The sequence below is a fragment of the Toxotes jaculatrix genome, chromosome 18 (genome assembly GCF_017976425.1).
Source record: "Toxotes jaculatrix isolate fToxJac2 chromosome 18, fToxJac2.pri, whole genome shotgun sequence".
Taxonomy (NCBI): domain Eukaryota; kingdom Metazoa; phylum Chordata; class Actinopteri; family Toxotidae; genus Toxotes; species Toxotes jaculatrix.
In genome coordinates, this window is record NC_054411.1 from 16,968,362 (window position 1) to 16,993,400 (window position 25,039).

General features: G+C 43.7%; 2 protein-coding genes across 3 annotated transcripts in view; both read right to left on the reverse strand.

The window, feature by feature from the left end:
* Window positions 1-1,718: 1,718 nt before the first annotated feature.
* On the reverse strand, window positions 1,719-7,472 carry ddx5 (DEAD (Asp-Glu-Ala-Asp) box helicase 5). Of its 2 annotated transcripts, none has more exons than XM_041062245.1 (13): window positions 7,313-7,470; window positions 6,434-6,599; window positions 6,199-6,295; window positions 5,985-6,118; window positions 5,814-5,879; window positions 5,369-5,510; window positions 5,111-5,271; window positions 4,833-5,005; window positions 4,615-4,725; window positions 4,444-4,505; window positions 4,274-4,333; window positions 2,687-2,908; window positions 1,719-2,473 (listed from the first exon to the last, which is right to left on the reverse strand). In XM_041062245.1, the coding sequence occupies exons 1-13, from the start codon at window positions 7,357-7,359 to the stop codon at window positions 2,061-2,063; spliced, it is 1,854 nt and encodes a 617-aa protein (XP_040918179.1). In that variant the 5' UTR covers window positions 7,360-7,470; the 3' UTR covers window positions 1,719-2,060. The 2 variants fall into 2 exon arrangements, with proteins under 2 accessions (XP_040918179.1, XP_040918180.1); XM_041062246.1 differs by having other exon boundaries at window positions 2,305-2,473; window positions 2,674-2,908; window positions 7,313-7,472.
* Window positions 7,473-8,994: 1,522 nt separating this feature from the next.
* smurf2 (SMAD specific E3 ubiquitin protein ligase 2) overlaps window positions 8,995-25,039 on the reverse strand; it is a 46,729-nt gene continuing 30,684 nt past the window's right edge. The window contains exons 7-19 of the mRNA XM_041062583.1: window positions 24,812-24,895; window positions 24,076-24,290; window positions 22,105-22,189; window positions 20,880-21,038; window positions 20,704-20,751; window positions 16,348-16,549; window positions 14,792-14,895; window positions 14,471-14,585; window positions 13,747-13,925; window positions 12,960-13,218; window positions 12,670-12,871; window positions 11,679-11,754; window positions 8,995-11,532 (exon numbers count right to left, since the gene is read on the reverse strand). Coding sequence (XP_040918517.1) covers window positions 11,433-11,532; window positions 11,679-11,754; window positions 12,670-12,871; window positions 12,960-13,218; window positions 13,747-13,925; window positions 14,471-14,585; window positions 14,792-14,895; window positions 16,348-16,549; window positions 20,704-20,751; window positions 20,880-21,038; window positions 22,105-22,189; window positions 24,076-24,290; window positions 24,812-24,895 — 1,828 coding nt within the window. The 3' untranslated portion in view covers window positions 8,995-11,432. The remainder of the gene's footprint in view (window positions 11,533-11,678; window positions 11,755-12,669; window positions 12,872-12,959; window positions 13,219-13,746; window positions 13,926-14,470; window positions 14,586-14,791; window positions 14,896-16,347; window positions 16,550-20,703; window positions 20,752-20,879; window positions 21,039-22,104; window positions 22,190-24,075; window positions 24,291-24,811; window positions 24,896-25,039) is intronic.

Below are 25,039 nucleotides of genomic sequence, written 5' to 3' on the forward strand. Positions count from 1 at the left end.
CCACCTGTTTAAACTCCACATTGTGCAACTCAGCTGAGATAAAGCCTGGTTTGTCCTGGTTTTGATAACCCGTATCACTCTGGTTCTTCAGTGTCACGCTGTAAAGACGGTTTTCATCCTGAAAACAGAAGAAGTTCACACAAACAATTCACAATTTTTTTTCAATGTAAATGTCAACAGCAGGGTGTGGCTGTCACATATTAGCATGAAAAAAAAAATCAATTCTCTTACTCATAAAATGAAGAGCACTCAGTAGTATTTACACAGAGAGCGTTCCAAGCATACTTTCAGACCATGGTTCTGTAAATATGTACAAAACAATTTAAATCAGCCGCGCCCACAGGACTTGAGAAAAGCAGGGACTGTTCACCTAGAGATCTAATCTGCAATCAGCAGGAGCTGCTGACCTGTGACCAGATTTCAGTCTGTAATTGGCTGAGGTGGAGGAGCAGCTGTACAGCGACACATGTGGGACTGCTGGGCCCAGATCCCCTTCAGTGTTTCAATCTAATGACAAAAAAAGTACTGTCTATACCAGGGTTGAGCAAACTGTTCCACAAAGGGCCGGTGTGGCTGCAGGTTTTTGTTCCAACCAATGAAGAGCACACAGTTTGACCAATCAGCTGTCTGAAGACTGAGATCAGTTGATTAAATGAGTCAAGTCTGGTGTGCTGCTGCTTGGTTGGAACAAAAACCTGCAGCCACACCGGCCCTTTGTGGAACAGTTTGCCCACCCCTGGTCTATACTGTATATAGATTGTACTATAGATAGAGTCAGGGCCCCCAGTGCAGCAAGATAAATCTGAGTGGTTTAGACAGTTTTTCTAATCTTTATTTCTTTGAATAGAAAGTAGAAATTCCATCACACTGTGACGTTACGTGAGTTTTAACCCACAAAATATCACTGAAAAAGACAGTATGAATGTGAGCTACACTGCTCTGACTGTGGTACGAGGGGCTGGGATTTTATAGTTCTGTTCCAAAGAGCCCATTTTCTCATAATCTGCCTCAGTAATATAGTTTGTTCAAATCAGAGTGAAGCCCTGTAACACCTCAGACCAAAAACACAGCGTTGTAGGAAAAGGCTATTTGGTGCTCTACCATGAGGTGGAGACAGTTTTCCATCCTCAGTCATACATATTTCAAATAACAGCTGAGAGATGTAACAGGGATAAGCTGATTTTAAAATCTCATTCATAAGAATTTATTGCCTTATGTCCTAAGATGCTCTGAGAGGTATGTGTTCTCAGAGGATGATTACTAGTGTGGACAGGATGCTGCCCTTACGAGTAACCTTTACCTGCATGTGATGGACACGAGACTGACAGGGAAAACAAGTTAGCAATCCCTTTAAGTTGCTGGGACACAGTGTGCAGGAAGACTGCATGAGGGAGGAAGTGATGTGTGTACCAGATTAATTTCTATTTTTGCTACATATGTTGTGGCAACAACATTGACAAAGCCAAAACACTGCAACCATCAGTTTCCGCTGCAGATTTCAGCAGTGTAACATGATATTCTACACATAGGAACACTTTCATGCTTTGCTGGTTTAAGCTGTTACTATAGTGAAACCGAACAGGACAGCTGAGTTAGTGTATTTGTGAACCATGACACCTGCTGGACAGTAAGAGTAGTCCCAGGGTCGAGTAAGTTTCCTCAGGACAGATGTTATTAGTAACCTGCTAAGTTTAGAAATAACAAAACAACAAAGTCTCTCTTTTTTTTGTTTTTGTTTTATTTGAAAGATCATGCAGTGCACTTCCAAGGTAGGAGCTTAACATCACTTTCAATGATACACGTGAAAAACCAATACATTTGTAATTACCTAGTACAAAAAATAACTAACCATTACTAAGGAATGTCACAAATTAAATAGTTATAGGAAAACGAGTGTGCAACACCACTATTGCTGCACTGCAGATCTTAAAAGGCTTGACGGAGGTTGTAGTTGTTTGTAACCCTTCTGTGTAAATACAAAAATTCTGGATTATCTATAGAACTTAAAAAGAGACAAAAAAAAAAAGCAATAAATTACTTCTTTCAAGTGTGTGGTGTGTTTACTGAGAGAACTGAGGAGGCATGGGGTAGGGCACCAGCGGTGGAGGATGCTGCTGTGGAGCCTGTGCCTGGGGGAAGGGGAAAGGGGGGTGGCTCGTGCCATTCTGTGCGCCAGCCTTACCGGGGGCAAACTGCTGAGCCTGGAAGCTGTTCTGGCCTCCGAAGGCTCCAGTTTGGTTAGCAAAGCTGGACTGTCCGTTACTACCGTAGCTGCCTCCACCGAAGCCATTGCTGTTGTCACTGCTCCCATAGCCTCCATTCTGAGTATTTGTGCCAAAGGCTTTATTTGGTCCGTTGTCAAACCCTCTACCATTATCCCTGTCCCTAAAACCACCAAAGTCACGCCTTCCAGATGAATACCTATCTCGGCGGTCATCTCTATAATCACCACCTCTGCCTCCCCTTGAACGACCTGGAAAAGAAAACAAACTTTTAGAAACAGAAACTTGGCTATAGTTAATTTCTTTTTCAACAACAATTTAAACCAGAAACTGGTTTGTGACACCAATTAGTTCAGTGATGAATCCAACCACTTCGTAGAAAAAACAAAAACAAAAGGAGAGCAGCAGGAAAAAAGTGGCTGCAGTTCACAGCACAGTTTCTGTATCTCACCAATTAGATTTACCTCCTCTGTCTTCAGCCATCTGGAGGAGCTTGGGGTTGATGGCCTGGTTGGCCTCACGAAGCACAGAGATGAGGTCGCTGGCCTGCCTCATGTTGTTTGGGGTGAAGAAGGTATAAGCTGTGCCTGTCTTTTGGCTACGAGCTGTTCTGCCAATGCGGTGGATATAGTCCTCTGAGTTGTTCGGGTAGTCAAAGTTGATGACAAATTTCACGTCTTCAACATCTGTAAGATTGTGTTGCGGTGTGGCATAAAGGAAGAGGAGGAAAGCACACGAAAGATGTGCGCCAGCGCCACCACAACAACCAGATCAAAAACAAAGAGGCCAAGTTAGTACTGTCATGACGTGGGGAGGGCTGGTAAAACCACAAGCTGCAAGAAACTGGAATTAGGCAAAACTACACAGACACACATTTACTCCACGGGGAGACTACGGTGGGAAAAGAGAAACGATGCACACTCCATTCTTCCAATCCAACGGGATAAAATAAAAACCCTCCCCTCTTGAGCCACTGTCAAACCACCCTCAGAAAGAATGGATCAGAAGTCTTACCATTGTTTTGGAGTATGCATTCACTAGTCCATTCCCATTGCAGCACACGCCCCACACACTGTCAAGTGACCCTCATGTGTCTCTACACAGTAGGGCTGCTATGCACGCTACTGCCTCCTAGTGTTCTCGGACTAGCACTTAACCAACGTCCTGTTGTCACACACACTTTCTCTTGTGAGATGCTTGCTATAATGCTCACACTGCAGTGTCTCTTGCCGAGGAAAAAAAAAACGGTAGCTCTGAACCAATCTGCAAGATGTCTACAAACATTGCATCCCCTCTCGGCATGGCAAGATTTTTTCCAGACCCAGTGTTCACTTGATCATAATGTCTCTCGTTGGCAGGTCTCGACATGACTTTGAAACGCAGGCGAGGGAGGAGTGTGAGCTTGGATTTTTGCCCAAGGGTGTCCAACTAGCATGTCCCACTGTCACCAAAAGCGCCAGTAGCCATGTCATTACAGAGGTGAAGGTAAGATCGATCTGGCAGACTGCTCTTCCGACAGAAGTTTAGGAAACTGCAACAGTAACGCCACCCATGCTTTACAACGAGTCTACACAACAGAAAGCAGCTTCCAAATGACTCAAATGGCTTGCACTGCAGTACCCAAACAAATATGCAAGACAATAGGAGACAGTGTAGCTGGGCTTTGAGCTAGGACAGTTACAGAGCCTGGGTGTGTGAAGCAGTCCAAACCATTGCCAGAGAACAGACGAGCATATGGGGGGAGGAACTGTGGCCAGCCCTCAACTCTCCCCCTCTTTTTTTAGGCAGGCCAGCGCGTTATGCTGCACTTGGGCCTGGTCACCTCTGTATATCTGCACGACTGGGAGACCCGTGCCTCGCCAGTCAGGACACCTCCAAGAATCCTCCTTCCCCCTCTGGAGACCTGGGCTTGTCATGCCAAGGCCCTGCCATATAGACTGCTCCTTCAGGCCAGGGGAGAAACTCAGAAAGAAGCAGAAGTTAAAGAAAGCAAATACACTTTCTTTTTTGAAATACATAAGAGTGTGAAACAGTTCAGGGAGGGTACTGACCTAGACCTCTGGAGGCAACATCTGTGGCAATGAGAATTGGGGCCTTTCCATATTTGAACTCTGAAAGAAATTAAAAAAAAAAAATGAAAATCATAAATTATTAAAAAAAATAAAATAAATAAATAAACAGATTAAACAGTGATGTAAATGTGTTGGTGATTCAATCTTACCATTGAGAACCCAGTCTCTTTCCTGCTGGCTTTTATCCCCATGGATTCCCATTGCTGGCCACCTAACAGAATTAATGATTTCATTGTTAACTTATACAGGTACTCCATGACAACAAAGCCTGTACAACAGAAGCACTCGTGCTTTGAATGTGTAGTGATTCTGACGCTTACCCATCCCTTCTCATCCTCCTGGTGAGGTCATCACACCGCCTCTTTGTCTCTACAAAGATGATGGTCTTGTTCTCTTTCTCACTCATGATTTCCTCAAGCAGACGGATCAGTCTGAAAGAAAACAGTCCCTCCGTAAATAACCTATCAATGCCTTAAGCTAATGTTAGAATATCTGCTTCAGCAACACTTGCTGTTGCAGCCATGGAAAGATTACTTACTTGTTCTCCTTCTCTCCATCATTGCAGACATCCACTATCTGCAGGATGTTGTGGTTGGCACTGAGCTGCAGTGCCCCAACGTTGATCTGGACGTACTCCTTCAGGAAGTCCTCTGCCAGCTGGCGAACCTCTTTTGGCCAAGTGGCACTCCACATCAGAGTCTGACGGTCAGGCTGCAAAACAGCACAACAATTAGCAGCACATCCCCCTAATATTAAACTACTGAGACAGCATTTCATGTCTGCAAATGTGTTAAGGGCCAAGTCAAATAAACTTACTCTGATTTGGTCCACAATTTTCCGGATCTGTGGCTCAAAACCCATGTCCAGCATTCTGTCAGCCTCATCCAGCACAAGGTAAGTGCATCGACGGAGATTCGTCTTTCCTGCCTCCAGGAAATCAATGAGTCTACCTGGAGTGGCGATGCAGATCTCCACACCTATAATGATAATTACTGTGAGAACTAAGCTCTTGGGAAGGGAAAAAAAAAAAAAAGAGACAACGTTTCAACAGTTTGGCAAAAACAACCAACATACCTCTTTCCAGGTCACGGATCTGTGGTCCTTTGGGTGCTCCTCCGTAGATACAAGTGGACTTGAGGCGAGAAGCTCTGCCGTATTCTGCAGCCACCTGTTGCACCTGCTGAGCCAGCTCACGGGTCGGGGCCAACACCAAGCACTGTCGGGGGGAAATTATAGCATTTCAGTAAATGAACACACAGGTACACGCTTCATACTGATGATTGATCTTATTCTATTCCCAGTGCTGAAATACAAAACACGCTGGGGAGGCTAACTTCTCAACATATCTCAAAGTGAGACGACTCACTGCAGAGCATCATACAGGTCAGAGTCTACGGTCAGTAATCCCATTCTCTTTCAAGTTACTATCTGAGTATCTACCATGGGATAAAAGTACCAAAAGCCATCTGCATGATAAAAGCATAAAGAACTAATGTGAAACTCAGTTGTGACTACTTACAATGGGACCATCTCCACGTTCCAGGAAAGGCTGGTGGTTGATGTGCACAATCGCAGGCAACAGATACTGCAGGTCAAACACATAAGTCATTTTCATTAGTACAAGTCACTGAAGCATTTAACTATACTGCAGCTAATACCAGATGTAAAAAAACAAACAAACAAAACTTACAGAAAGCGTTTTGCCAGAGCCAGTCTGAGCGATGCCAACCATATCCATGCCACTAAGAGCCAGAGGCCATCCCTGAGCCTGGATGGGTGTTGGTTCAGTCCAGTTTTGTTTGTTGATCACATCCATCACATAAGCTGTAGAAAGAGGACAGCAATTAATTGATGCACACCAAACCTCCTTTCTGATATTGTTTCACCAACTGTTTCAAACTTACATGGAAAGCTGGCCTCATGGAACTTGGCGATGGGATTTGGGCACTCTCTCCCCTTCACTGTAATTGTTTTGGCCCTCCTGTATTGTTCAACTTCTTGCTGCAAGATAAGAGTGAATGAGACAAATTAAATTACGTTCACTAGTCATAACTGCACGTGTTGCGTAACTGCAACACGTGCAGAGCACATTTCTGGCAGTGTTGCATAATGTTTCAATGGACCACGCTGACCACATACCGGTGACCTCCGCGCAACGTCGGGGTGCTGCTGATAGAAGTTTTTCTCAAACTTCGGGAGCTCGTCCAGGTTCCAGTGTTTCTTCCGCAGCCGATCGCCAGGATTGCCGAACTTTCCTCCACCTCCTCCACGGTTGCCACCAAAGCGCGGAGGACCACTGCCATAGCTGCAATTTACATTAAGTCATGGTACACAAAGTCAGATCGGGCTCACTTACGGGGGCAACAACAGCAGTTTAAAACGCACAGAGTCCCGTCTTAACTGCGTCACTTTGATATTATATAGCTGCCATATACTTTCCAGCCAGCAGAGGAACAATGGAAAAAACTGCCGGCATTTTGTATCCGCATTCATGCTGCCACATGGCGACAAGCCGACTAGCCAGCTGTATTAGCATCACTACTCAGCGCTACAGCAACACACAATATGTGTTGGCCTCAGAGTAAATATCATGGGTAAATAAACTCTAACGTGTAAAACATCTAGGTAATAACACAGACTAGCGTTTACCACGACAACTATTGTGTATAAGTGTTTCCTGCAGCGATGAAAGGTAACGCAGGGTGAGCTAGCGGGAAGCTAACGCTACCCTGAAGCTAACGGAAAGCCGCCTTGCCGGGGCACGAGGCCAGACAAGGCCTTGAGCCAAAGACAACGGGATCCGTTCACCGGAGGCCTGTGCTTTGTGTGTAGTAATAAGGCTACCCGCTTTTCAAATTTGTAGTCTTTCCACTAAAAACAGTTAGCTATGGCGTTACGTTTAAATTCTAATCGAAATATTGTTGCTTGGTTCATTTTTTCTCGGTTGAAAGCCCTGTCAGCCATTTCTACGGATCACACGACAGCAAAACTCGGCAAACACAAGAAAAATGTACTTACCCTCTGTCTCTATCCCTGCCACGGTCTCTGTCGGAATATCCAGGCATTTTGTAAACGGTGTGTATAAATAAAAAAGATAAATACCCTACACTGTGGCTTAACCGCCGACTAAAAAATCCGACCGGCAGTGGTGCTGAAATGCCGGTAATGTGAAAATGAGGTCCGGTTTATATAGCGGGAGGAAGTCCACCTTCCGATGTACTCATCCGCGATACAAATTTCAACTTCAGCTTCTCGCGAACCCTTTTCCTTTTTAATGAAGCTTTGTCTTCTTCTTTTTATATGCAGCCTGTACCCACGACTGAAAACAGACACACGACAGAGCAGTGATACTGAATTTTTAATTAATTCTAACTCTTCCTGTAAATATTACATCTGGATCCCTTACGCCCTAACTGAATATTTCTAAAAAGCGAAGTTAGTGCAGGTAGAATAGAAACAACAATCACACACGCTTTGTTGTGCAGGTCTTGAAAATCAAAAACTATGTTTTGTTTCTTCTGTTAAAAATGCCACTTAAAACGACTGAAAAGAAAAATATAAAAACTCTTCTCCGGTGCCTCATTTTAATAAACAGTACTTGTTTTTGACTACAAATGCTGGCGGATGAATATGTTCGAGACAGAAACTGGTGATCCGGCTTTTGACTGTGCTTCCGATGGATTACGGTAAGTGACGTCATCAGGACAAACCCAAACATGGAAGGGAGTTTTTTTCCTTTTCAACTTGCAATGAAAGCATGTGATTCAACATTTTCATTTAACTTATGTTAGAATATATGAACACGAAATATTTGAAGAAAACTTTCTGCAGACAGTGAGGTTTACTTACTAAGTGAATAAAAACGTGTTTATGGGTCTGTACCTTTACAGCACAAAAGAACATAAAAAGCTGTATTAATTCTTTTTATGAACGTGGGCAAAATACACAAACATTGTACAATTATAATTAGTTATTTTTCTTTTTTTTTTTACATACTTATTCTTGCTCCTGATTATAGAGTTTTTGGCAGGACAGTGGCTCTGATTGACTCAGCATAGGGTGCTGTGACACTGAAGCAGCCTGGATGTTATTTCTCCAAGAAATATAGAAGTTACCTGGATGTTACTCCAGTTCTATGAGGATGTTATCCAGTTTTTATTTTACGCAGGCCAGTATTTTCAACAAAGCCAAGAATCAAAATATGAACTATTATTATCATAATGAGGCCTTATCTTCTATCCTTCTCTCACTAGTCTGTGTAGAAAGTTTCTCTTTGTAGTATGATGCAGTTGCACATCTACGAAAAACAACAACAATTGTACTTGACACCCCCCCGCCCCCCCGTCCAACAGCCCAGTTCATTGTCATTTTACCCTGTTTCTCTGCCCCCCTGGGAGCCATCTGCCAGACGTTTTAATCCCAAGTGGTAGCAGTGAAAACACAGTGGGTGGTTGGGGGCATGTGCCATTCAAATGTAAAGCACAAGACCTTGCATCCCCCACTTGACATTTATGGTACTAACAAGCCCTTGATAATCTGACCTAATGTAAATAATTGCTGTACAAAGGTACCTGTTTAAGCACACGACTATATCAAGAAGTCTAACAGTAATTCATATGAGAAAGCTTTCTTATCTATGGCAATTGAGACAACCCAAAAAAAAAAAAAAAAAAAAAGATATATCTTCGTACAAGGCCTTACATTGTTAGACAAAGGCAAGTTTAATTAGAACTAATTACACACAAAAATAAAATACTCTTACAAAATGATAGTGTTAACATACATCAAATTGCATCAGTCAGCTATGAGAGATATAGTCCTGCTAAGTGGATCATGCTATTAAAAAAAAAAGAAAGCGGCATCTCTCAACTTTGACTTGTTTAATAAAAAGTTCAGTTCTTCAATGAGAGGCAGCTACGGGGCAATGCTGAGTAATGTAGTGTAAGAACAGACAGTAGGGCGATCAGCTTGTGCACTGGACTTAAAGGTGAATGAGTATCTGGTGCAGAAGTCACCATTAAATACACATGGCAACCTCATTTGGTTTGTGTGCAATTCCTCTTTTCAGTTCAAGAAAATCTTTTTCTACTTAAGTTAAAGATAAATTACAGGTTGTTTGATCCACATATATGAACAATATCTTATTACTGTACAAAGCACCATCTGAGGACACTTTTCACTTTGCATACACTCGTCTACATAAAAGAATGAAAACGAACTGTTTTGCTTTGTTTTTTTTTAGTGTATGCAAACGTTAAGAACAGTCCACGGTCATAGAGATTGCTAGACAGGCAGCATCTTCTGAAAACATTCAAGGATTTCATTTTTAATCGTAGAAAACAGTCCCCCTTTCTCTTAAAAAAAACAAAACATCACTGATAGGACTGTATAGCAGGTTTAAACAGGAGTTCATCTCATTCAGTTCACTATCAATCAAAAGCACATATGGAAACATGCAACGATTGCTGTGTTAATCATCTGCTGTGGGCAAAACATTGCCCCTTTAACCCCCTTTAACATTCAGGAAATCAAGACAAATGGTCGGAATTTCATGTCGGTCGTCGAATCAAATGACATTACGAAGTACGCATGACGTCTCCTGAGAGTGTGGCTAGGTAGAGCTCTTGATTTCTTGGAAATGTTTTGTGGCCACAAACAGGTATGAGCATGAGCAGTGTACTGTGCACTTTAAGCAGTAGTATGTCAGTGAGTAAGGTCGCCAATATAAGACAAAAGTTAATGCTGTTTAGCACCACATGGCTAGAAGGTAGTAGAGGTTTTTCTTTTTTCCCCCTCAACGACAACACAAAACAGAGTATGATGGACTTTGGACTCTTTTGAACAGAATACCATTAGAAATTAATGGTAGTTTTCATGCTTGTGACATTAATATAGCTCAGCTACAAATGACGAACTGTTAAAAAAAGGGTAGTAGAAGGGAAACAACACACCACCATATGTAGCTCCATGGTGAAATCAGTAGAATTTAAAGGGTCCGCTCAATATTTGCAAAGACTCATTCATTCAAAATGTTTATGGCACTCAGAGGACATTGTGATTTTAAGATTTTTTGCCCTTGAGACATACCTCACCTACAGAATGAGAGAGGTTATGTCAAGAAATAAACCACAGCCTTCTTTAGTGAAGTCCCATCAAGCTTAACTCTGTTTTCACAAATTGTCTTCTATAATTTAAACAGTAACACTTAACATTTAAAAGATTTTATGTTTCTGAAACAATGGAAAGGGGTTTCTGAAATATAACAACAATAAATTATATATATTATATAGAATTTTATTGTTTCTTTTTCAATTTTCCCTGTTATATAAAAATAACACATTTCAAGCTATTCATTCATTTATTCATTTTCAAACAAAACTAGCTGTCAAACGTGTGAAGTAGGATTTCTGGGAATGCAGCGCTAGTTGTTGGGCAGCGACTCAGGAGCAGAGGTCCCCGCTGCTGTCTTTGGAGAGGGTTGTAAACAGTCGGGCTCTGCCTAATTCAGTCTCTAGTCTTGCCTTCTCATCCGCACACATCCCTGTTTTTCCAGCCTTGGCATTACTGATAGCCCCAGCGTGATCACTCTGAGGCACCAAACAGCCCGAGTCATGCACACTCCGCATCCAAATTTAGTGTTTCCAAGTGGTTGTGGTAACCAATAATAACCCTGTAATCTAGCAAACAAACCAGTCTCGTTAATGTCATTTCAGAGTGGACTGAGCTTGTGTTCTGCTTGGTAAAATGGAGCATTGCTACATGGATACAGTCTATTTTTTAAATGCTAAAATGAACTTAGAAAAAAAGGGAAGAGCCAGCAAATTTTGCAGGTTCCACAAGTTAGTAAATAGTCTGAGTTATTAGCAGCTGAAGAGATCCTTTTCAATGATTAAAAAAAAGACATAAAGGAGGGCGAGAGGGCCTAAAAAAACCCCCAGTCAGATAACATTTTCTGGTCTTCTCTGCCCACCCTCTCTTTGCTTGGCCACATGTCCCTGGGAAGTATGGGCGTCCCAGGGTGAAGCAACCGTGAATGACCCCCCTGTCTGTGTGGATTGATTTGTTGGGGGAAGGGGGGCTCATCATGGCCAAACCATGTTGCTTCTAGTTGTTGTAAAGCCCTGCCTGCATTAGTGACTCACTCCACAGCAAAGCCGCACGTCTCCTCGATGGCAGTGAGCAACTTGTCGTACAGTTTGTCATAGTGCTCATAGGGAGGAATGTCAATCCGATTGAAACTGGGAAAACAGAAGCAAAGAGCAGATTTTAAAATCACGGTGTACAACTTTACACACAAAGATGGTCTTTACTGCTTTTCCCTGCAGCCTTGAAGGGAAACACTGTATCATGTGATCAGAGAATATAATGCCGACAGTCTGCTCACCAGGTGTGGGCCTTGGGCAGGTTGTTGGTGCTGGCATCAATCTGGTGGATGGTAAAGAGCCGTGGGCCGGCAGCACCTGCAGAGAAACCAACAGTAAAGTAAAATGGACCTTCACACGTGCAGATACAGATATTTACACAGTTACCTGTGTAACCTGCATTTTTATGTTCACTTTCCAATAACAACCAAACAATAAAGATTTAAAAATCAACATTAATGACTGACATCCTTGTGGTGTCAGTCATTAATGTTATTGAAGACAAACCTCTTTTTATTTTGATAAATATTCAGATGGTTCTAATAAATAAACCTAAACCTAACATACTGTACAGTATTTACATACCAGCAGTGCTGACTGAACTGGCTCTGTCTCTCTGCTGTGGAAGCACTGCCACAGACTTACAGACCCCCTAAGTCCAAGTACATGTGTGAGTTGTTTTTGGGTCTTCTGGCCTCCGCTGATGTTTTGACCAAGACAGGATGGCCATGTTATATAAAAGGTGTGTGAGGGTGCTGTCTGCCTGTGGATCACGGTGTACTGCTCATGCCTGGGTGCTCTGTCTCTGGGCAGCACTGTCTGCCAGGATGGACCTGCTGAACCACTGCAGTAAGTGCAGGCTCAGGGTTCATCTCAGGTCGGAGAAACCCAGAGACACAGACGCACACAGAGGGGCAAAGAATCCCAAACACAGACCCCAGGTTGTGCTGACAGAGCCTGTGAGTCGAACACGCTATTTTTAACAAAGAGGCAGTGATGACTATACTATATGTTTGCAAACTATTGATCTGATGTTGAAGTACCATTTAGCACTTCGCACAACTTTCAGCTGTATGACCTGGTTCAATCTGATCCCAGTCCATCACACAAAGAATGCAATTCACACCAATCTATTTCGTCGGAGAGTTTTCATACACACATAAAACTTTCTTGCGTATACTGCCCAACAATTCCACTTCAAAGGCATCACATGCAGTATTTGGTCCTTATTACCTTGCAGGGCCTTGAAGCCCTGCAGAGGAACTCTGGAGGAGCCAGTGACAAACTGCAGCAGCCGGGCTCTGCGCTCCTCGTCGAACGACTCCACAGCTTTCCAGAACCATTTAACAATGTTGCTGTCCGGAGTGCAGTGTTTGAGCCGCGTGTTGGACTTCCAGTCGTTGATGTCGATTTTACCCAGGCCACATACGATCAGCTGCAGGTAGAGAAATCATTTCAACATGCTGAACTAAATACACCTCTAGGTCAATGAAGAAATACAACATGAAGAGACATTTAAGTACCTCTAGCTCCTTCTCATCGAAAGCCTTGAGCAGGTGCTGGGGGATGACCTCATTGAAGCCCTTCTGTAGAGCCAGGAACTGGGCCTCTATGCCTCGCAGAAAACGCCAGTTGACGTAGAGCCGGACGTACTCCTTCTTGGTGTCCTGGGTGACGGGGATGCTCTTACCGTTGGGCTTCAGCTCATGCTGGATGATCTCTCCATAAGCATTGTGTTCTACGCAGAAGGTGTGGTCCAGCACACCTGTGATGTCATTGTCCCTGAAGAGAGAGATGAACATTTATATTATAAAGACAACAACAGGGTTTAACAGGCACCATTGTTAAGAAACAAAACAAAAACAAAAATAGTAACATAAAAGTGCTTTTCATTCCAATAAAACACAGGTGAGCTCTTCATTGTTGAAAGTGTGCTGATAAGTGAAACCAGCAAATTAAGAAAAACAATGCTAAGCTGGTGTGAAAACACACACATGATATGAAATCAAATGTTTAGGGACCATTATAATCCAATATATATGTAAGACATATTCCAAAACCCTGGGGGGCGCTGTTGTCATTGGAGTATGGGAGAGAGATTTTAAACTGGTCAAAACATAAAACTTGTTTTTCCAAACCTCTATACATATAACCCTGAGTGCGCACATAAATACTGAGCATAATGTTGTGTATAACATGTCGTAATTCTTGGTCCAGAAATCCTTTCACCTTTCGTTTACACAGACAAGTCAACACTTTTACTGACTTAAAAAATAAAAGTGTGTCTATAAAAATGAGACTTATACGTACAGAATCCAGACGAGGCTGTTGTGCAGGTCAGGGTCAACGGACTCCATGTCGTCCAGGGTGATGGGTTTACCCAGCAGCTGTTTGTAGAAGGGCAGAGTAAAGCCTCCGTCTATGTAGTGGCCATGGAACACTGCCATCCCCATGATACGGCCCACAAAGTGAAAGTATGACAAGTGCTCCTGCAGGGAGACAAAACATCTTTAGTTTCCAAATGAACAGACAGAACAGAGTGTTTAAAGCATGTCTGGGACTGAGATCCAGCTCTCCTCCAGACTATATCTAACATACACAAACCTCTCTGACATTTGGAATTCATTACTCAAAAGGAAAAAGAGCTCACAATATCAAAACCACTGAATTCCCCTTTGACAGACCATCCTATTTTACATGACACAAGCAGTAAACAACCAAACAGCAAAGTCTCAACACAACAGTTAAACCATTTCTAAGTCTGTCCACGAGATCATGCTGCTGCTGATTGGAGAGCAACAGCTAAATGGACCAACGCCAGTGCAAACAAACACAGAGAGCGATGGTGTAATAGAAGACAGAGTGATCCAAGCCTCTGACGGCGTCTGAACTGAGGCCTTTGCCTGGATGGATCATTTGCTTAATTGTGGCATGTGACACTGGGTTGAAACTTTCACCCAAAATGTCTTCAGGTCACGTGATTCGGGTCAATGCCACACGATACAGGTTGATACCGCTTTGTGTTGTCACTCACAGGGTTGACAGCAGAGTCTGGGTTTATCTGCAGTGTGTAGATGTCATCGCGGGAGTACTGGAACAGGCCGTAGTACGGGTTCAGCATCTCATGTGACAGCAGATAAAGCCACTCCCTGCACAGATCACAGAGAGGAGATAGCAGTGGATAAAAAAAGAGTGAGATACCAGTTACATCCTCTGTGTTGTAATTTTGTGTTCAGAACATACTCAGTAAAAACCTTAGCTGATGGAGAAATTACTAATCAAAACAGGCAAAACAAAACAAAGAAAACAAACTGTAAATACGGATGCTGTATTTACAGAACCTCTGGCATCTTACCTGGCCACCCCTCCATAGTCGAGCCCCTCTTCCCCTCTAAACTTCACCATTAGCCTTTTCCACAGGTCCTTCGGCCTCATCTTCATCACCTGTCGATATGATTCCTGCAACACAGACGTAAACAAACACACACACATCTTGTCAAAGACGGTCCCAGCATCAGTTAGGCAGCTATTTACCTTACTGTACTATATTTCTCCTCCTAGTTGCCGATGCATAACTATCTGATTCTATATGATCCTCTGCATAAAAACAGTTAAAGAGAAGACATCTATTAGTTTAAATCTATGAGAGGGGGGCCTGACTCTGCCAAATATCATGTGTGACCAGTTAAAGCAATGCAAACACTCTTAACACCAAAGGTTGTTTTAAAGGTAGCGAAGTTAAGAGCTAAACAAAAAGAAAGCAGTGGGGAGCGCTGTACACGATAATGAGACGGATGCAGTGTGGAATAACAGCAGTCATTTTCAATTGGTTCTCTGTGGTAAGGCGGAGATCTCTCCGCCTCATTCAGTGTTCATCCCATGTGCAGACAGCTCACAGCATCAGTGGGAGGGTTCATTTAAAGTGGATTAGGGGCAGTTATAATAAACACAGCCATAAGACTATAATAACACAGCCTCTGCGACGACCAGCTTCCACCGTGCCCTCCAGATGCAGCAGACAACTGAGAGGTGCTGTGGGAGAAATGGGAATGTCTTATCACCAAAAAAGTACACATAAAGACAGCTCTGACAGTCCACCAGCTAACACTTGCCTATTCAGTCATAATTTAATGCTTCAGCTGGTCTGGAGAAGCTATGCAGTTATGTCTCGCTCAACCTCAAGACGTCCTCTGCGCCGCACCACTCCCCACCCCCTCCGCCCCTCTCTCCCTCTTTCACATTGAGATCAGCCAACAAAAATGTCTTCGTTCAGATTAACAGACGCGGCTGTTCCAGCACATTCCAGTGCATATTTTATGAGGGTCACGCAGTCTGTTGCAGGTGTTGTTGTTCTGATGAAGGCCCTGCACCTCCTAGATGCAGCAAGAAAAACCCCCAAAAAAACTCCCCTGCTGAGAAAACGTACTTGAGAAAATCCTCATCTCAAACAAGAGGTCTGCTTTAGATTTTGAACAGACTAACTTCACACATCATAGATAACCCTGTGTGTGTGAGAGAAATCATTCTCACAGCCAGACTGCTATGGGCAATGACCTTTATGGGGGCAGACGAGAAGAAAAACCTTCAGAGAATGTTTAACATAACATAGGTGAGTCTATACATTACACAGAGCAGACAGTGCTTCTTGCTTACAGTGCCAAATGCAAATTTGTTGGCAGGAGTTTTGGGGGCAGGAAGTTGTGCACTGGAGCAAATATTACATCACTGTCATGTTTTTCTAGCGTTCTGTTATGCATTTTAATTTCTTTCACGCATCCTCTGGCTGTGACAACTGAATTTCCCTCTGGGTTAAATTATGAACCCATTTCTGAGTATCTTTAATAAGTGGCAGCCCTTGTGAGCTTCAGATGATATGATGACATGACTGAGCTTGTTTCTTTCCATCATCACCTCAAAGATCTCCTCACGGGACACCTCAATGCGGCAGTGGCCAGCCTGAGGCTGCTGCTGGGACAGCTCCTGACGGAGGATCTTGAGCTTCTGAACAAGGTCTCTCTTGTACTTGGGCACCGTTAGGCACTCGGCCTCCTCTGGGAGCTGACCGGGGGACACCAGAGCCTGCTGGGCCTGATCCTTCAACTGGTTCTGACGACTGGAGGGTAGAGAGAGACAGTAGCGACAGGAGGAGGAGGAAGAGACACAGAAAGGAGTGGCATGGGAAAGAAGTGAGAGTGAAACAGGCCAAGAGAAAGAGAGAGAGAGAGAGAGAGAGGGAGAAGGGATAAGATGAAAGACAAAAATGGTAAGTCTTACCAATACAAAATGCAAACATGCTTATTTGTGTGAAAAAAAGTAAGCAAACTCTTGTACAAAACTAACAGGAGGAATGCCAAGAAACTCAAAATACAGTTTTCTGAGAATGAGAGTTCTTTCTCTGTCCTTTGCTGACTGCAGAGAACGAGGAGTAAACACACTGAGGTCATCTGGGAAGCACATCAAGTCAAACAGCTGCCTCGGCCCCTCGCGGACAGACAGACATAGGTGAAGGTGGGATAGTTGGAGGTAAGACATCTCACACACACACACACACACACACACACACACACACACACACACACACACACACACACACACACACACACACACACACACACACACACACACACACACACACACACACACACACACACACACACACACACACACACTCCCTCCTCTCCGCCTCTCCACCTGGCAGAGGCCTGGTGATCTCACATAGAGAAATGACTGAACTAAAATAAGGTTTTCTATGTGGGAAGCAGTTGATTTTAACTCATCATGAACACTTGAGGTAACACAAGGCCATTGAGGACACCTCGCAGATGCATTCTGGTTCATTTTGACAAGTCTGAAAGTCCTTTTAATTTAGTTTGTTATTCTACAAGAACTAATGAGGCACTAGCTAAATGCTCTCATGATGGAGAAACGTAAATGCTTGCTAAAGCTAACTAGTTTAGCAGAGCAGAAGCCATCTTAGCTTTGGACTGTTGTGGATTTCATCTGATTTTCTGAGGTTAACCTACATTTAAATCAAAAATTTCAATGTATTACAAGACAAAGAGAGTGTGGTATCTTCATTTTCTATGGCTAGCCTGAAAACTCTGATGCATTTTTCTCTTTCACTGCTGCCCTGCCTCTGTAGAATGGAGTAATTTGAATGTATAAAAGTTTAATTTAAACAGGTTTGATTTAAACTTTGCTGCTGCCTTTCAATGTACCTCATACTAAAAAAAAAATAAAGCCAGTATGTGCTAAAAAAACAGAATCTGAGAGCATTTGGCTTTTGATGAAACATTTCAAACACAGTAACAAAGAAGTGGTTAACCACAGTATCAAACAGTATCAATAGTGCGACTGTAAACATCCTCTGCGTGTAATGATGACAGACGTCTCAACTCTGGCGCAGGCCACTGGATGGCAAATACTACTTTTGAACCGGGTGCTGTGTTTGGGAAGACAGCCTCTGAGGGTGGCACAGTAAGGAGGGGACACCCAACACACACACACACACACACACACACACACACACACACACACACACACACACACACACACACACACACACACACACAGAATCAAAAGAGCCTTTATGGGGCCAGCACTAAAGGATTATTTGCACAATGGCCTTTTGCACTTCAGTGGGGGGTAGCAGGCACACTCGGCCCTGAGCAGGGTCATAAACACCAGATTCTAGAGCCAAGCACAGAGGGTGGTGGGATCACACACGTCAGTCTGTGTTCGTCTAGTACGGATATATGCAGTAGGATGCATTACTCAAAGTGAGGCCAAGGTTAAACCAAACCTTTTCACACTGACTTTTATCAGGTAATTACATCAAACCACTGGAGCAAACAAATACAGGAAGAACCTTTACTGTCAGCCAGATCGCTTCATGTCGGAACACAGCTGTCAGATGTTAGTTTAGCTCCAGTCTCCTACTCTGAAGTATCCGCCCATAAGCTTGCATTTTCCTCTACCACAATGACAACTTCTCCTTAACAAAGTGACTGAAAAGCCAAACTGGATTCTGCTGGGCAGACACCAGAAACCAAACTCAATCACTTCCTGCTATCCCAAAAAGCCACAGGGCCCCATAGGACACTCGAGACCTCCTCATGAATCCCTTTATTTCCTGCAGACTAGACTCAGAGGGAGGGAAGGCAAGAGAGGGAGAGGGGAGGCAGGAAGGGCACTCTCCCGACAGCACCCAAACACTGTAGACAGCTCTGAGGGTGGGAGGGAAGGAAGGAGAGAGGAGGCACGGAGCATCTCTTCCTGCACTTTCACCCATAAATCAAACATTCCTGCTTTGTCTCTCTGGCGCTTTCTATCGTGGCTGCAGACAAACATGATCCACAGTTTCTCTCTTCTCTTTACAACTCTCTACCGAGGAGCTCAGCTCTGGTGCATGTTACCTGAAGACACTCTCTGCAGAGTCAACTCGCTGTAATGAAAGCAATGTTTTTGCTAGGAGACAAATCACTAAAGCCTGGGAAATGACACAGTTGTTTCTCATGCAACTGTACAGAGGGCAGTCCTGCAGCCGGGTCTTAAAACCAGACAAGGATTCAGTTACCTATTGAATATTGACCTTGACCAGTCAGGGAGCTTGGATTCAGCAGAAGATTGCAACATCATAGGGGGAATATAACCAAGGCCTCCTCTGGATGCTCAGGCAGTGTCTTGAGCAAATAAAAAGGGCAATAAACTATAACTTTGATGGACATACATATATATATATATATATATATATAACATTTTTGTGGAATGACAGCACATGAGGAGTGAAAATTTCTAAAATCCCTGACTTGATAAAAGGCAGATGTCTTGATGGAAATCCATGACGACTGATATCTTTTCCAGAGTTCTGTCACAAGTGGGAAAGTCACTCCAAAGTCTTTTCTATTTGCAGTAAGAGCGGCTTCAGTTGGGACAGAAACTGCACCAAAAAGAAGGCAATAGATCATCTATTACAGTTTTCATGTAATTAGAATGGATTGAGGAAGGCTGAGGTTAAACCTTAGTCATGCACAATTTATAAAGAAGTTATTTCACAAATCTAAGGCCAAGGTCCATGTGTCCTTGAATAACCAGGAGATGTGGGGCACTCTACAACCCAAATCTAAGATTTTATATTATCTAACGTTTTACTTCACAATAAAGCCACATAAGAAAAATGTGCAAATGTATGTAATGATAACTACACACCTAGTAACAGGCACGCCATTTTCTTCTCTGTATAAATTTGTTCCTGTGATTTTACTTAAAAAACACACACATTTCCTGGGTTTGATGTGAAGTAATTATCCCTCCAGTTATTATCCTACCAGAATGCATATACAATATAAATTCAATGCATGAGACTTTCACGCATCTGGGCATAATCACGGTCATGACATTAAAAACAAATGTGGCGTACCAGGCTACTTTTTTACTTTTACTATTTTTTTTTTTTTTTTTTCAGAGGGCCATAGATGAAAAAAAGCAAAACGAATACAAAATCCCAAACTCGTTCTTTGATCCATCAGAACAGGAAGAAAAAAAAAAAGAAACCTGATCTCTCCGTCGATGCATTCCATCTCTCTCTGCACGGAGAAGGAATGAGGTCAGACGGAGGAGGCCCACCAAGGCACCCATACACTGCTCCACCTTTGTGGAGCAAAGGCCTATGGGTAATTCTATGGCTATCGTAGCATAGTATGTGTTTGAACAGCTGCACAGGGGAAGACATTCTGAACACGTGCATCCATGCACACAGGCATGTACCAAGCACAGAAGCGCGAAGCAACACATACAAATCTACACAGGCGGACACAAACACACACTCACACCCACACACACAGTTTCATTCATTGACTTGGGCATCAAATTTATGCTCCGTTTCCTGGACGTAAGACGCTCCTCAGCTACAGACACAGCAGCCTTGGTTTCCATTCTGCTATCTGATGTCTGGCCAAAGCCAGCTTTGTGACGGATTGTGTGCTAAAACGCCTTTATGATCAAAACCTCTGTGGGGCTGAGGAATTTGAATTTTTGTGTGGAAAGAACGACTGTGGGGGAGTGTGCTGTTTATGTATTTCTGTGTGTGTGCGTGCGAGCGCATGTGTGCATGAACGTCTGCTCAGCACAAGCGCTGAACCTCTACAGGTGGTGAACACACCTTGGCACAGGATCCCACTGTAAAACATTGACTGAGGGGGAGGCAAAGTGAGTAAGTCTGTGAATGTCTTAAGAGTGTGTGTGCTTGGCACGAAGCCCCAACCTTACCTGACATTCTGACTTTCGATGCCTCCTCGAGAACCATTAGGGCTTGGGCTGCAGAAGCAAAACAAAGACAAATCAAAGACAGAAAATAAATCTTCTTGCTTTTATACCGTTTTTTTTTTCTGTCTGAACTATTTCACCATTACATTTTTCTGGCTAATGGGTGCCATAGAACTCACTTTAGGACTAGATGCAGGTTGGCAGAAAGGCGCGGGTCTGTGAACTGCGTGGTTCGGTTGTTGTGGTCGACAAAGTAAACCCTCCCGGTGGCAGTGTTCCGTATCTCCCATCCTGGAGGTAGAGGGCCCAGTTCCTCACAGTTCACATTACTCAGATCTCTGAGGTGCCACAGAAGAGGATACAACACACAACAAAGCATGAGTACACAAGAGAACTGAAGAAAAATAGAAGCAACATAGGGTGGGACGGGGGGGAAGAGAGACAAAGCACACACACACACATCAAATTCTAGATATAAAACATACCAAAGCACTGACTAACTGGACTCAGGCGGAGAGCAGGAGTCCGAGATGTCTGAGAAATCACTTTTATTCTATTTTTCTTCTTCCTCCCATCTGAATTATTTACTGCTGCCCTGCAACCCCTTTCAGCTGGACTCCATGGAGACAAAAAGGTTCAGAAATTAAAGCAGGCTCACTATGCTGGCGCTGACTTTTCGGTTTTGCATGGTTAAAGCCAAAGGGACCGGAGCCTCATGAGGGATGAGAGCTTGGCAGCTACGGCAAGCTAATGTTGGAGCTGTCTGAGGAGCACTCGGTAAGGTGTGGTGTGACCAACAGCCTCCTACCAAGAGCTATAAAAATATCATCTATCACTCATATACTGATAGAACGCAAGAGAGCAGCGGCCAGGTATTATAATAACAGTCATGTTTTATTGATAGCGTCTGGAGTGCACTGAATCCTGCCTTTGCTCATGCACATATAGATCTTTGTGCGTGTGCGCTTCTTTTGGAATATGGTAATCAACAGGACACACATGCCTCAGAGAGCATTGCCCAATGGTATGGCCGACTGAGACCTGTGTGCTGTTGGCCATGTGTCCCAAAGTAAGGCCTTACAGCGCTCGTGCCAGAGGACTGAATTGCTCTCAGAGCCCCGTGACATGGGTCTTCTCACAGCATGTCAGACTTATAATCAGCTGCAGGTTTACAGCAAAGTACAAGGGGACCATGACTGAGAGACTGCCACGACACAAGCTATGGGTAGTGTCAGTTATGTCTGTGTTCGTATGTAAGCTGACTGATTTAGGCATCTGTGGACACCCCAGTTCCTCATTTATGTATTTCATTAATCTTGCGTTTTGTTTATTTTACAGTATGTACTGTGGAGAGTGATAACGGGGAACAAGCTGTTGTGTCGTCAGGTTCTGTGGCGGACATACCTGGGTACTCGGGGGTCGTGCCACGTGCTGACACCCGTCTGAGTGTGGAGGAAGTACACTTGTCCTTGCTGCGTGGTCCTTTGCTCTGTATAAAGATATAAAACTGGGGTTAATCGGTGCAAGATTTGGGGATCCTTGGAGTGAATAAATTTAAATGGCAGAAACTAGAACATTTTTACTTCAACCTGAGCATCAAGTGTATGTCAAATGTTTAACATATGTGGAAAATGAAATCGAGTTCAATTCATGTGCCACATGTAGACAGATTGTGCTTATAATCTGTCTGCGTAAGAGAGAGATCACACAGATGGAGATAAAAGGACTGCCTGAGTCAGTGGAGATCCCAAAAGGCAGCCAGGAAGAGGCAGAGGAGGGAGCGAGGGGAGGTGAGAGACAGGGTGAGGAACATTGGAGAGGAAAGAAGAGGAGAGATGGGGATGTCTGACTTTTGAGTTGGTGAGCTCATTCATCACAGCCTGACAGAGATATTTCCATGGAGCTGCCTGCCAGAGAGCTCTTCTCTGGCATCTCTTTGGACCTACCGGCCCGCTTTAACATGCATGTACACATAACCTTCCAAACCCACACCCACCCGATGAGTGCACGCTATACTTTTGACACGCGGGGTGACATCTCTTGGCCCGCGTGAGCTCACATGAGGGGAATCGGAGCTGCTGACAGGTTTTATAGGAACTGCCCAAGCATTAAGAAAGAAAGAGAGAGATAAAGTGAGCAAGAGATATAGAGAGACAAGCGCAGTGGGACTCGGAGCAGCCTAATCTGTGGGACTACGGGCAAAGCTGTGATACGCTTCTATGGCTCTGGCTCCCAAATTCTCCACAAGATTTTAGTGCGAGGATAAACAAAACTCCCTAGGGCTGCGTGGGGATCGCAGTTTGTGTGTGTCTGTGTGTGTGTTTGCTTTTACATGAATGCGTCTGATTGTTTGACTGTGTGCAGAAAGGAGAACAGAGGGGGGGAGTCAACGGCTGCCGCCAGCCTTTAACAACTAGATCAATTCAATTAGATTGTCTAAAATGGAGCCAGTATTTCAGGCTCCTTGTGTGGAGCTGCAGCGTCATCAGAGCAGCTGGACTGAATGAGGACACAGATTAGCCGGGTTACTGAGCCCAGTGTTGAGCAGGCAGGGGGGTGGGGGGCAGAGGCGAAACAATTAACACAACAGCATTACAATGATGACAGGATTCATAGTAGAGGTAGAAGCAGCATCGCAGAGAGGATTAAAAAAAGCTTTCTGCGGTGTAAACAGACTATTAATTATTTATCTATCTAAAGATCACAAAGCTGCAGTCAACAGACACTATTAGGTGGTGTCCGGAGCTTTTTTTTTTTTTTAAAAAGATGTGCAGCCCTGTCAGATGAACTCAAGTACAGCGTCACCAGTCATGTTCCAAAAGTGTTCATTTGAGCTGATTTCAACAGGAAGTTATTTAGCACTATTAATTATATAAAAGTGGATATTGTTGCAATAATTTTTCCATACAATCTAACTGTCAGTGTTCAGACTGGTTTGGTCAGGTTCCCTCTACTCGTGTTAGAAGAAAGACATTTCAGGTATTTATTTATTTCTTACTTACTTTATCTATTTGGACTGTTTAATTGAGGAATTTCAATCATTTGTTCATTACTTTTAGCTGAAATGCCATTTGCTGAATATTGTCAGCTGACTATTAGAACTGTTTATTCATTACTTCCCTAACTTTCATTTACACTTGGTCAAAATCTGCTCTTATTTAGCGAGATATACCATGATAATAACATTGTACAATTAGAGTTACTTGAATAAGGGCTTAGGGATATGACAAGATGATACTGTTCTATCAGGTTTATATTCTTCTGGCTGCAAAGCAACCTGAAAAATATATCTAAATGTCAAACCGTTCTAGTCTTTTGCTCATGTGTATGATCGTATATGTACAGTCCACTCTGTGGTGCTGGCTTTCCACTTACCATATCCCTCAGGCAGGTCCGGAGGTGTGTGCAGGTGGGTTCTGCTCATGTAGTTGCGGTGCCTTTGAGAGCGGACCCGTCTCTCCTGGACCCGTTGGTCACCGTCACTGGATGGCAATGCTGTGGTGGGTGTGGCCCCATTCGTACTGATGGGTGTGTTCTCATCCACAATGCAGCTGAGGGGCCGGCCAGGGCTGGAGTACTCTGATGCAGGCCTGAGAGGAACAGGATGAAAAGATCATGTAATGGTTACTCAGAGTAAGAAAGAAAGACTGAATTTAAGAAAGTATAAGAGGAGTGAAAAGGAAGAGGAGGTCTCTTCAAACACAAACAGCTGCAAATCAATAGGCAGCATTCAGGAAGTCTTTATGCACTAACTAGGAAATCCATGCAAGGCAGACTATCAAACACTGAGTACGGTCTGAGAGTGGTGGCAGAAAGTGGCAGATAAAGAAAGAAAAATGGAAGATAATGACAAAAGACAGACACAAAGCAGATGCCTCTATTTCCACTCTTATCAGTTCTGTGACTTCTCCGGCTCCTCATCGTTAAACACCACTGACTGGAGCATTGTGTGAGACACCTTTTTATTTTTATTTTTTGAGGAGCCAGCTCCAGTTTTGGAGTTCCCCAGTTGGGGAGCACTGAGGTCAGAGATGAGGTCTTCCATAGGCCTGCTGCTGTTTGATTTAAGAGGTCTGGGTTTGAGTTTCTGTGGGCTGCAGAGTGTACTCACCTGGTAGGCCTCTCCCACTGTGTGGTGCGTGTGATGTGGTTCAAGTACTGGATTCGTCCAGACGCGGTCCTCCTCTCCTCCCAGCTGGCAGCAGAAACATACACAGACACAGTAGTGAGCGGACATGGTTAAGTGGCCACAGAACCATCTCGTAGTCTCGCTGCTGTCTCACCACATGCAAATATCATATTCCGTGTACCTTTACCCCTGTACTCAAAGTGCAGTGTT

Coding starts and splice junctions, on each gene's coding strand:
- ddx5 (XM_041062245.1), bottom strand. CDS start 7,359: ATGCCTGGATATTCCGACAGAGACCGTGGCAGGGATAGAGACAGAGG. Junction 5,006..5,110: donor AAATTGTGGACCAAATCAGA/GTAAGTTTATTT, acceptor GCTGTTTTGCAG/CCTGACCGTCAGACTCTGAT. Junction 2,909..4,273: donor TGTTGCCTCCAGAGGTCTAG/GTCAGTACCCTC, acceptor ACAATCTTACAG/ATGTTGAAGACGTGAAATTT.